The 13,259-nt window shown below is 39.1% G+C and overlaps 1 protein-coding gene across 8 annotated transcripts in view; it reads left to right on the forward strand.

Moving 5' to 3' along the window:
• USP6NL (USP6 N-terminal like) overlaps nucleotides 1-13,259 on the forward strand; it is a 217,589-nt gene that overhangs the window by 113,676 nt on the left and 90,654 nt on the right. For 6 of the 8 annotated variants that reach the window (XR_008618512.1, XR_008618511.1, XR_008618513.1 and 3 more), the window contains one exon: nucleotides 11,831-11,980. The exons of the other annotated variants lie outside the window; for them this stretch is intronic. Coding sequence is in view for 3 of the 6 variants with exons in the window: in XM_055087833.1 (XP_054943808.1) it covers nucleotides 11,926-11,980 (55 nt within the window). In the remaining 3 variants the exon portion in view is untranslated. The remainder of the gene's footprint in view (nucleotides 1-11,830; nucleotides 11,981-13,259) is intronic. 8 annotated transcript variants of the gene reach the window in all.

The raw sequence follows: 13,259 nt of genomic DNA on the forward strand, positions 1-13,259 counted from the left end.
TGATCTTTTTGAAGAATTATGTTTTATCCATATGTATTCACAGTGCAATGGCAATAAATTATGCTCAGTAATTTTTGAATTAATACATATTGGAAGACTTAATCCACCTCATTTTTCCAAGGGAACGCTGGTATTTATATTCTTAATCTGACCTTCATTCACTTACATGATTGATGATTAGATATTTCAAATGGAATTTTTAGGTATCCATAGAGATAGAGCAGAGTCATTTTGATGACTGTAGATGGCTTTCTTCAAAAATTGTTTTCATAGCTTTTCATCTAAAACCTCATAAAAAAACCAGAGGAGCGGGCTTCCCTGGTGGCGCAGTGGTTGAGAGTCCGCCTGCCGATGCAGGGGACACAGGTTCGTGCCCCGGTCCGGGAAGATCGCACATGCCGCGGAGCAGCTGGGCCCGTGAGCCATGGCCACTGAGCCTGTGCGTCCGGAGCCTGTGCTCTGCAACGGGAGAGGCCACAACAGCGAGAGGCCCGCGTACGGCAGAAAAAAAAAACAACAAAAAACCAGAGGAGCAAGTCTGTTTTCCAGTCAGCACACTCTTTTATTAAAAAGCTTAAAATGTATTTGGAAAATTAAAATAATTTTTTTCTAACATCAATATTATATCTTTATATTTTTTATAAAAGCATATTTTATAATAAAAGTAGCATATGCCTATTATTGATCATTCAAAAAATACAAAAGTGCAAGGAAGAAAATAAAATTATTCATATTTCTCCCTTTCAGAGGTTAAAATGTTACCATTTTAGTGCATTTCATTTCAGTCTTTTTTTCTGTTCTGGTGTTTTTGTTTGTTTGTTTGTTGATGATTGATGATTTGGTGCTTGGTATTGGGATAACTGTAGGCTTCCATGGCACACTTCTGGTGAGATCCATCATTTAAGACCTCTGTGGGTCACCTGTAGAGGGGCTCATGGTGTGTTACTGTAGCAGGCCCCTCAATTCAGAAGTACTTCCAAAATATTGCCAGGTTGTTTTCTTTTTGAAGCCATTCAATTTTTTGTTTTGCTCAGTTTTTCTTCACCCCCCCCCCATTTGATTTGGTGTGTTGGTGACAGTGCATAGGGACAGGCGCCGGCCGGGCAGTGGGGCTCCCTCTGCGGCAGGTGACCAGCTCTCTCACACACGGGCTGGTTCACACTCACACCTCAGGGACCTGCTGGTGGTTATACGCGGTGGCCTTTAGGATAACTTGCTCTAGTATTGAAACTGAAATGTTAAATACTGACAAATACCAAGGATGAGCTGGGGCAAATACTAGACAGCAAATCCTGGGTAACCTCATCTTCGAAGAGTAGACAGAAGGGAAGGAATTAACACAAAATATTGAGAAAAAATAGCAAGGGAGGAAGGAGAAGAACCGAGGGCAAGGTGTACAGTGTAGGCAGAGTTTCAAGACCAGGGAAATATTTTGCATTGTTCAGTACAGCTGATCTGTCACAGGAACGATCCCTTCCTATTTCAGGCCTTCCCCGACTCACTCAGCCAGCCTCGATTGCTCTCCCTGTTTTGCTCTCACAGCGCATGGCGTGTCCTTCTCCTGCAGCCTTTGTCGCCATGTGGCATGAGTCCCCTGCTGCTTGCCAGGCTCCCCGACAGGCACGTTCCGCGCCATGGTCCTGGGCACCTGGCTGGCCCTCCATCAACGCTGCTGAATAAACACATGGCTACATAAACTATGCCTACTTTCCCAATTTTTCAAATTTTGTCCAAGGGTAAAGCTAAGGAAACTTTATTACCTACTCTGCTGGTAACCAACAAAATGCCAAAAATGAAGAAGATTTGTTTCTTGGTCCTACATGGTTATTTATTGAAGATAGGGTAATATTAGTGTACTACTGTGCTGATTTTTCTCTAACTCAGCTTGAAAATGCTTTTACTTATATTTTGGTATTTGTATAAGTCAAGAGTTAAGAATTTGTGAAGGTGTTTGATCTTTCTTTAAATTATGCACATTTATGTTCCAAGATGATATTCAGATTGGATTGATAGAATGCTTTTAGTAAGTGGATGTTTTGTGAAGCATCTGTGCCACCATTGAAACAATGATGTGAGACATTCACTGCCCATTCCTTTAGCTTTGGTGAACAATGTTTTGTTTTATTAAGGTGTCTTTGTCAGGGAAATACTGAAATCTTTGTACAATGTTTATATACTACAAATTGCCAGTAGGAGATGTGTTGGGAATATTATTTTTTAAAGTTTGATATACTTTAGAGCTAATGAATCTTTACTCTGAAGAACATTATGTGTTGTGTATAGAAAAAAATAAAGACGTGGTTGAAAGGGTTTGTAAAAAAAGAAAAAAAGTGTAGGATTGGATTATAGTGAATAGACAGTATGAATGAAAAACCATGTAAGATGCGATTGGTGCGGAGCCCCTGCTTGTTTCCTGCCCAGGGTCTGGCAGTTGGTAACTAGTAAAGCATTAATTAAAAAAAAAAACAGCTTAATTGTATAATTGTATCTAGTTGTATATGAAAACAATAGTTAGCCGCCTCAATTTAAACTTTAGAAAAATTTGCTTCCTTGTTTGTAATAATCAGATACTGTGAAAATGCATTTTATATCCTTAAAACTCTATGGCAGCTTTATGGAATCAGTGGAGTGAAACTTTGGAAGCTTGGGTATCTGAAAGTGTACAGGAATAAGTAACTTTGGAAAGTAATCATTTTCAGATCTAGGAAGACTTCTTTTTATTGGAGTAGGATATTCACTGTGGAAACACAAGAACAGTAGTTTTGAGCACACTGGAGTCAACTAACCCACTTCCTGGTGACTGTGTACCAGTTTCTAGGTAGTGTAGACCTTATTAGTTTAGACACACACACACACACACACACACACATTCTCTCTCTCTCTCTCTCTCTCTCTAGCATAGTGGGCAGGTGGACACAGACTTTGGAGCCTTTCAGATGTGGGTTTGAGTTGAGCTCTGATGATAATTTAGCCTTGGACAAGTTGCGTGACCTCTACATTTCATTTTTGTCATCTGCAAAATGTAAATGATAATAGGGTTGTTTGAATATTAAATGAGATTTTCTGTACACCTAGCACAGTGCCTAATGGGTATTAAAAGCTCAGCAAACAAACGTGCACTGTTAACAGGCAGGATAAACTGTTCTTCCTTCCTGAGTGATCTTCATTTTCTCCACAGCTTTTCTGGCCTCTTTTCTCTTCAGAAACTCGCTGGCTTCCTATTGACTGGAGGGTATTTCCTTGGCCTCTTGCCCTTGTTTAATGCTACTTTGATGATACCTGTTGACAGATCCTCTTGATAAACCTTTGTTCATTTGCTTGCTATTTTATTTATTCAAAGACCATGTGGAGTGATTAGGAGCACTCTGAAGCCTCTTGTCTTGGTCTGAATGCCAATTCTGCAACTTCAAAGCTGTGTGATCCTTGCAAGTTCATTAACCTAACAATTTTCTTGTCTCTTGAATGAATGATAATGATATCTACCTTGTAGTTCAGATGTGAAGACATTAAATGAAATAATATACATAAGACTTTTAGATTGTGCATTATAAGTGCTAGCTATTACTTATGAGCCTGGCTCTTTGTTGGTGCTTAATGCATCTAGACTCCTGATCAATGACTACCCTGTATGTGTAGCAGTTTTGATGTTTGTTTTATAAAATAAATCTTATCTGTATAGGTCACCCTAACAAACGTTGTTAGCACAGTAACAGTAGCCATATAAAGAATACATATCATATTAAGCACACATACACGAGATATGTATAGATCACGTTCTTAGGATTTGTTAGGTGAGGTGTGTTGTATGTTGTGAGAGTTACGTGGTGTTGTGTCAGAGTTTAGAGCTCTGTCTTTTTTAAAAAAAAAAATTTATTTATTTATTTATTCATTGGCTGTGTTGGGTCTTCGTTGCTGTGCGCGGGCTCTCTCTGGTTGCGGTGAGTGGGGGCTACTCTTCGTTGCAGTGCGAGGGCTTCTCATTGCGGTGGCTTCTCTTGTTGTGGAGCACAGGCTCTAGGCATGCGGGCTTCAGTAGTTGTGGCATGCGGGCTTCAGTAGCTGTGGCTTGTGGACTCTAGAGCGCAGGCTCAATAGTTGTGGCTCAGGGGCTTAGTTGCTCCGAGGCATGTGGGATCTTCCCGGATCAAGGCTCGAACGCATGTCCCCTGCGTTGGCAGGTGGATTCTTAACCACTGCGCCACCAGGGAAGCCCTGTCTCTCTTTTTTAATGATTGAATAAATGACAGCTTCAGTGTGATATGAGCACTTAACATTTATTGTATCCCACATTGCTGGCTTTTGATGGCCTTATGTTCCAATTTGAACAAGGGCCATTTGGGGACCAAATACTTGCATAGCTCATACTTTTGTTTATGTATTAATGCAGTTCTTCCTGTTTGCTACTCAGTTGTTCTAGGTAATATTTAGTTCTTCTTTTCATGTGTCATTTTGGGCACAACTTGGTTTTTGCATATTTGCATTTTTTATTTAAAGAGTAGAAAAGTTACCTTTGGGTTGAAAATAAGGCTTGCCAAACTATCTGTGGAATTAGTTATTTGCTATTAGGGTGAGCAGTCTGTGAATTCTCTTTGTCTTATATCTGGTCTACAAGAATTTGCTGTAATTGCATCATTTGTTATTAATACCCATTGGGCTGAATTCAACACAAAGTTTTTTTGTAATTAATAAAACTGTACATGCTTACAATTCCGAATGAGCTGAAAGAGTTGTGAAAGTTAAGGAAATGAAGTGGATTCAACAGAATTCTTTCTGTAATCATAGAAATTAATCATGAAGACATTTGATTTAGTATCTACTAAAAGCATAAAGTATTTTAGTAAAGTTAACTTCAGTATCCATTTGGTGATTATCCTGTCAATTTTTTTTGCCTGTTTCTTGATCATTTCCTGTTACTATCCTAAAGTATTGATATACCACTTAAAATGTAATAGAGGGGAGGTTATGATCACAAAGAATATTTTATATAAATGGTTCTTGGATTCTACACAACATCATTGGTCTCCATTTTGCACAAATAATTGACAATTTAGTGTGATAAGATTGGAAGGCTACTGGAACCCAGAAAACACAACTGTTAAAATTCATAGGAATCACAAATAGATTTGTTTCTAAGAAAAGAAATGTAAGGACTAGCAGAGGTGAGAAGAAATAGAAAAGGATCACTCACTTATACTTTAACAAATAGTGTGGCAGTTAGAAACAGGGCTTTGAAGTCAGACAGCCGGACTCTGCTCTGCCACTTACTTCCTGTAGGACCTGAATCACTTCACCTCTTCGAACATCACGCTCTTTGAACATCACGCTCCCGGTGTGTAAACTAGGGAGGGTCATAAAACTAACAGAGTAGGTTGCTGTGAGGATTATGTGAATTTATGCATAGTAAATGTGTAGTAAATGTCTGGTACATATTAAACCTGCACTAAGCAGGTTATAAAATATCCACAAGCAAGGAGTTGTTACACACCAGTCTTGTGTCATCTGTTACTGCAGTCATGCCCTCATGCTGCTGGAAAAACTGCTAAGGTGTAGTCTTGAGTTTGCCAGCAATTGTAGGCGGGTTGAAGTGAGTAAAATGACTCATATGCTTGTCTTGGTTCTAGGTATCTGTTGTTGGCAATTTTGTCATTCAACCCTGCTGCCAAATGTGGAAATTAAACTCACATTCAACAAGTAATAATTATGTTTCTCATTAGTAGCAATGGTATTTAAACATTGTTACATCACTTCATATCCTTTTTCTCTGTGAATCATCTTACACATAAACGTTGGAGTTACTAGTCTGATTTTGGGAGTTCTAGGGAACCAGTAGTAATGCTCTTTCTTTTTGAGAAGTAACACAGGAGAGATTGACAGATGGAGAGCAAAATCTTTTGGCTGATTGGAGGGCACGACATTAGCTCTGAAGTGGAAAGGGCTTATTAACCTCTCTTGACTTAGATTTACCCACTGGGTGACTAGCACAGCCAAGCAACCCCAGGCCTCCCATCAGGGCAGGTGCTTTCCTGCATAGAGAGGATATCAGAAGGGACGTGCCCAGGGACAGGGTGGCTGGGTGAGAAGGCAAGGAGCTCTGCCAAGCCCATCCCCAACTCCCTCTGCTCCTGAGAGAGGAGTGAGGGAAGAGTGGGAGGGAGTGGGGGTGTTTCTCTAGCTGAAGGCCCTCCACGTGGGCTTGAAGCATGATGGGGGAGCACGGAGCTGAGTGAGCCGGACCTTCCAGTAAAGGAAGCGAGACAGTGATGGTCTGTGAGTAGGTTGGGGAGCTAGAAAAAGGGGAGGTGTGAGGTTGGAACACAGACATAACAAACAAGTCTCTGGTTTCTTTCATCTTCCAGTAGACACATAGTTCGTGCATGTATTCATTCATTCCTTAATGGATATGAAGGTCTTGTAAATAATCAGAAGTGCTCATCAGAAATAGATTGTGACTTCTCATGTCTGAGTCCTAATAATATTTCAAATGCTACCTTGAAATAGACTTAAAAAAAAACAGAATAAAATGTATGAGAAAGGTAAGAATCTTTAGCAAAAGCATATATTTTCTTTTTTCTTTTTTTTTTTTTTTTTTGCGGTAAAGCTATATCTGGAAAATAGCTTATAAATCTAATTTTAAAAATAAGTTGATATATTGTGTTTACCTGGTTGAATAATTCACATTAGTAACTAATTTTGAGTAATTTTTCAAAAGAAATACTTAGTGAGCAACTACTGTGTGCTGGGCACTGTGATGGATATAAGAGATACCAAGATGAATGACATAACTGTCTTTTGTTCATGGAGATCACAGTTTAATAGAAGTGACATGGAAGTAAGTATATTCAGTAAATTGTTGTGGGTAACAGATGGTAAATACAGTAGATCTAAAGGCGAGTTCTACCAGTGACCAATTCTACCTTTATGGCAATGGGCATTGGTAAGGTAGATCCTCTAGTAGGTCTGTGGTCATGGTTAAATTTTAGGGAAAAAAATTATCCTGTTATAATGAATCCTTGTTAGTAATTGTAGGACTTTAAAATTATTTTGTTTCTCATCTTTCTAGAAATCAGGAAGCAAATAATAGAAGGCTTCCCTGGAATTGTTCTTAAAATTGTGATTTAAAATATTTTATTAGTTATCGAAATATTAAATATCTACCTGATGCTGGGTGCTCCATGTTTAAAGTATTGGTGATGTGTCCTCTTCTCACAGGTCTTAAAATATATATGCTTACAAACAAAACAACATACAGACAACCTACCAATTATAAAATGTTAATCTTTTTATTTGTAGAAGCAAAATAAGGGCCTGGAGAATTGAGAGGACTCTATGAAAGGGAGGTGGCGATGGCAGTTGGGAAACTATTGGAAGAGAACTCATTTGAGCAGTAGATGACACACATGCTAACACAGGGAGGACTTTGCTCCATCTCTCCTCAACCCCATCACTCTCCTTGCTTAAAAGTTGGGCTTCTGTATAAGAATTTGTTTGAAGAAATGTGTTCTGCACATTGAATGAAAAATTTAAAAATGAAAACATGATATAATAGAAAATGCTGGTATCATGCTTCTAGTGAGATAATAGAAATATTTTGAATGGAAAGGTATAAATCATATTTACACTGACAATTAAAAGCTAAAATTGAAGAGCACTTAGACTTATTGTTTGAAACACTTTTATTGTATCAGACAATGCATATTACCAGAGGAGTATGAAGATGTATGTGGAAGCTTGTGTGACTCTTTTTAAGTGGAAAGTGGGGCATTTCTGAGGACTTTTGGGTTTATGGCATTGGTTCTTTCCTGTATTTAACTTTCAGCCTTTGGCTCTCCCTTCCTTGATCATGATTAGTTACTCTGTTTTTATAATTGCAGCTGTGATCAGAATCTTGTTGTTGTGTTGTTTCCAAGTTAACATGGAAAAAGGGAAGGAAGCCAAATGATTTTTCTGAGATTATTACTCTAGTGGGGGAAGGAAGAAGGAGAGAAATGCGTTTTTGAGGTTGTACATTTTTGATAAGACACTTGTTTAAGGTGGAGTTAACCGAGCTGTGAGAGGTGGAGGTGGGACTGTGCTGGAGGGCGCAGGAGCATGGATTAGGGTAAAAGGGACAGGAGATTTGGGATCAGTGCTCACAGGACCACCAGGTGGAGCTTTTGGCTCAGGATGTGAAGCTCTCCCGGGATGCTACTCCAGTATAAACTTTGTTGCGGGGAGAGTAGGTATATGCCACTTTTAAGTGTCCGTATTGAATTTCATCTCTCACAGAATAACCAGTTAAAATAAGTGGTATTTCAGGTTCTCTTGTGACTGGTGTGCCTTCCTTTATTTTGTTTTTAGTTGTGTTTTGATGTTGATCTGTTTAACTCTGCTTATTTCTCCTCTGAGCGTTCCCTTCAGCCTTGGATCTAGAGCATGGCAAAATAAATGCTGACGTTTTTAGCAATGGTGCCTTTTAAGATTTTATCATTAGAAGAATCTTTATAATTGGTGTATCTTAGTCCATGGTATTCTAAGAAAGCGATCACAAATAACTGAAACATTGTTTAGGCACCGTTGATACTTAGGGCCTCTTTTGGTTGAAAGATAAGATGGAATTAAAGAACTCAAATTATAGACATGGGTAATTTACTCAGATAATTTCAGGAAAAAGCATTTGCTTTGTATGCATGCATTGAGCCGGAAAGGAAAGCCAGCAACTGCAGCAGCAGCTCAGGGGTGGGCTAGTCTCTCTTTTTTTTTTTTAGGCTAAAAGGTCTCTCTGATGGTGACTCTGCTTTGCTCTGCGTATTGGGTACCGTTTTCCTCTCTGAAGCATTCTTTTTCTCAGCTTACTGGTAGTTTCTGCTTCCTCTTTTTTTTCAGCTTGCCTTTGATTTCAGTAACCTGTTAAGCTCTTTACCTCATAATGTTTCATCTTTAACTCTCATTACAAATTGACTCTAGTTTATCCTAGTTCGAATTCCTAAGAAAGGACTAGTTGAATAAATTATGTCTGTGCATTGGGAAACTACAGCTGTGAAAAAGGTTGAGGTAGATCCACTGATTTATTGGACCCAGCCTGAACTATGCGTTTGGTGACATCACACTGGTACCTTGGTAATTGGCTGCCACAGTGGGAATATTCGCAGCATAGAAATTGGCAGATGCCGCAAACCAGGGCTCACAGCCTAAATTTCTTCCCTGCAAGAACTGGTTGCTAAGCCTTTATTGGTGTTGATATGCATAAGCTCGAAGATGTACTGTTAAGCAAAAAAGAGTAAGATCTAGAATTATTTATAGAATGGTTCTAGTTTTTAAATAGAAAAGGGACATTTAAATATATGTGTATGTGCATACATACATGCAGATTCTTGTATAGTGTGGAGAATAGTTTTGGGAGATAACGGTGGCAGCTTCTAGAAAGGGGGACTTAGGTTTGGAGTGGGGTGTGTGGAAGTGTGCAGACGCTTTGTATATAGTTGATTATGAACATTAAAAGCCAGTAAAATCCTTATATAATCACAATGTCAGTAGTCAATATAATTTACTTCAATCTCAAACATTATGATGAAGTATGAAGGAAGGAAATATAATCCTAATGTTGAAAGTGTCAAGGTCAGATGAATTCACTTCTCCCATGTGTATCAAATTCATGGCCATGCCCCTTTGTACATTGCTTCATATTTGACCATGACTTTTATCACTCTCTGCTTTGTTTGTTCTGAATTTTCTAAGTCTTCTTATCCTCTTTTTGGTGTCTTTCATATGTAAGCTTTCACTGTATCGCTAATAATATCTGTGATCTACATGTTGCCTAGAATCCACTTTCTTCTTGAAGACACCTTGTATTCCCTATTCTAATGGAGGCTAGTCACACTCTACGCAACTACACAGTTAGCTTCCTGAGATTACATGGATCCTGTGTCTACCCCTTTTCTTGATTCTGTTAAAAAATTATTCTGACACTTATTAAAACAATAAAGAAATCCCTATAAATAAAGAGATTTATAGTCAGTCGAGTGAGGGTCTTGGTGGATAGAAAATTACTAAGAGGAGACTTCAAGCATGGGATTCTTGCTAAACCAACTTAACAGGATTTTTGGTAGAGGCAGGCCAGTGTTACCAGATATCAAGGGTGGGGGTGAGGAATCTGACCAGATATCAAGAGCAAAGAGATGTCAAGGGTGGGGGGACTCTCACTGAACTGACTTAGCAGGATTTTTGCTACAGCTGGGCTAGGCAGGCTAAAACAGGATTCAAGGCCTAGTAAAGAAGACGGTTAAAAGTTTGGACAAGGAGAGAGTCTTTGTCAAAGAAACATTGTTTAGGCAGTAAACTCTGAATCATTGTATTAGTTTCCTCTTGCTGCTTTAACAAACTATGACAAACTTGGTGGCTTAAAACAACAAAATTGATTCTCTTACTGTGCTGGAGGCCAGAAGTCTGAAATCAGTTCCACTGGGCTGAAGTCAGCAGGGCTGATTCCTTCTGGAGCCACTAGGGGAGAATGGGGATCCTTGCCTTTCGGAGCTTCTGGAGGCCGCCTCCTTTCCTTGGCTCATGGCCCCTTCTTTCTTCACATCACTCCGGCCTCCTGCCTTCATCCTCGCATCTGCTTCCTCCGCTGACCTCCTTGGCTGCCTTTCATAAGATTCCAGCCTCTTGCCTTCATCCTCGCATCTACTTCCTCCTCTGACCTCCTTGGCTGCCTTTCACAGGGTTCCTGAGACTGCGTTGTGCTCACCTTCACAATCCAGGGGCACCGTCCCGTCTCAAGGTCCTTACTAATTATACCCGCAAATTCCTTTTGAGATTAGGATGTGGACATATTTTGGGGAGTCATTCTTCAGCTCACCCCACCTTGTAGTATCTGTAAACATTTTTACTTTTTCCTCATACCGAATCAGTTGTTTAGCTTGGTATAGAATTCCAAGCTCATGATATTTTTTTTTTCTCAGAACTTTGAAAATAAGTGCTTCATTACCTTCTAGTTGATAAGAAATTTGATGCCAGTCTGATTCTCATCCCTTGGTTTATGATTTGAACTTTTTCCTTCTCTCTAAGCTTCTGACATCTTTTACCTGTATTGAATGTTACACCTGGCTTAAGCTGAGTGTAAACGTAATTCATTAGTGTCCAGTTAAGTGTAATTAATGTCCATAATCATGCCTCTAAGGTGGCTGTCACTTTTGCAAAGTAGTTTCCATATTGTAGGTCCCAACCCTTTAAAAAAAAAAAAAGGAAGAAGGAAACAGTGAAGGGAAGAAGGAAAGAATAAATAGAATAGGACATTTCACAGCGCCTCCCTGCAGTAGCTGTGCGTTTTGTTTCATGAAACATTTATTTCACTTGTATATGTGTGGTGTGTTAAATATTCCCAAAACCCTCCAGAATTTAGTATGCATTTGCTTAGTGTCTGAAACAGGGGCTGAAGCTTTCACATTAAAAAGTATCATTAAAATTAAGTTATAAAATGTACTCGAGAAGAGTATTCCTACTTAGCTTTAGTTTAATGTTTTAAATAAAAATTTTCTTTATTGCTCCAAGACAAGTTTTATTAAAAGTAATAAGAATGTGGCTAATTTTGAAGTGCAAGATTAAGGCATATTCAAAGCCCCTGTTTGTTACTAGATGGAATGCTGGGTGTAGGCTGGTGTGGTTCATACTTGGGATCTAGCCTGAAAGGCATGTTTTTACCCTCAACAAACATCATCTTTGTTTGAATATCTGTAGTGCGTGTAACCACAGCAAGGTCTTTTTTCCCCCTTAGAATATATCTCAGACCTTTTCTTTCTTGTGCCTGTTTCACAAATAGTTTAAAGTAGAGCTGCCTTCCGCTTTTCTGTTTCAGTTTGTTGCAGAATGTGTGAGGGACCACCTAACACTCTTGGTGTGCTTGCAAACTATAAAGCAGTAATGGAATCTTGGAAGAGATAAGTTTACTCTATGAGGACTGAAGCTGTTGTTAATTCCCAAAGCCAGACTGGTTATCTAACAAAGGGTAAAGTACTTTTTAAATTGAAATATATATTTATTTAACATTCATCTGTCAAAATGTATACTAGGAAAAATGGTCTGTCAATTTTGTTTCATTGAATTTAAAATTTAGTAACTTTGAATGAATTGTTCATTACAATTTGGGACTAACTTAGTGATACTGAGTTGCAATCCAGGTGGATGCTTGATTCTTAAAAGTTTTTATGTGTAAATGGAATTAGAGGTCTTCTTAAAATGCTCTAGTTGTCATTTTCTTCCTTACATTTGTGCCCAGAGATGTTTTCTGTATACTTGAGTATTTAATCCATATGCCTTTCGATCCTTACTGCTTAAAATGTGCCTCTTATACTTTGAAACATTGTTACATTAGATGTAAAGTCAGTTAAGATAATTTGACTTAATTTGGCTTGGATACTGTGATAGGTTTCTTGTTGGATAATGACAAGTGCCCAGGAACACAGCCGTCGTCGTTTAATAGGTGCCTGGAAGTCGGTGCACACTTGCATAGACACAGACAGCTGCCGATACCTTCTGTGGTCAGTGTTTATAGGGCAAACTCTTTGTTCTGCAGTGGAATTTCTAAATAAGCAATCAGAACAAAATCAAAGGGAGTATTCTACTATAATTCTTAATAAACTTTTCAACTGTAGATCAGACAGTATGAAATATAATTTAACTATAGTGAATTCTGCATAAGGACACTACTTCTTACTGGAAAGATGCTTGCTTCGCAATGAGGATTATTAAATGATGTCTCTAAACTTGGTGTTGGGAAAGATTGGCATTTCTATTTAGTCTCTTGACAGAAGCCGGTTTGGCTTTTTTTTTTTTTTTTTGGCGCCACGCGGGCCTCTCACTGCTGTGGCCTCTCCCGTTGCGGAGCACAGGCTCCGGACGCGCAGGCTCAGCGGCCATGGCTCACGGGCCCAGCCGCTCCGCGGCACGTGGGATCTTCCCGGACCGGGGCACGAACCCGCGTCCCCTGCCTCGGCAGGCGGGCTCTCAACCACTGCGCCTCCAGGGAAACCCAGGTTTGGCTATATTTTATAAAATTAGTTTGACTTTAACTCTGTTCTCTTTTACATTCATTAACATTACAAAAATTTCTCCCCATCAGGAAATACAAGGATAAGAACTTTCTAAAGGAATTTAAAGATTAGTAGGGACTTGATTTGGAGTCAACTATTCTAATCATGTTAATCATTTTATTCCCATAAAATTAGGTACAGTTTCATCCAATTCCAGTACAACCCCTATTACTTGGCTAGGTCTCCTTTCTGGAA

This window comes from Physeter macrocephalus, chromosome 11 (genome assembly GCF_002837175.3).
Source record: "Physeter macrocephalus isolate SW-GA chromosome 11, ASM283717v5, whole genome shotgun sequence".
Taxonomy (NCBI): Eukaryota; Metazoa; Chordata; class Mammalia; order Artiodactyla; family Physeteridae; genus Physeter; species Physeter macrocephalus.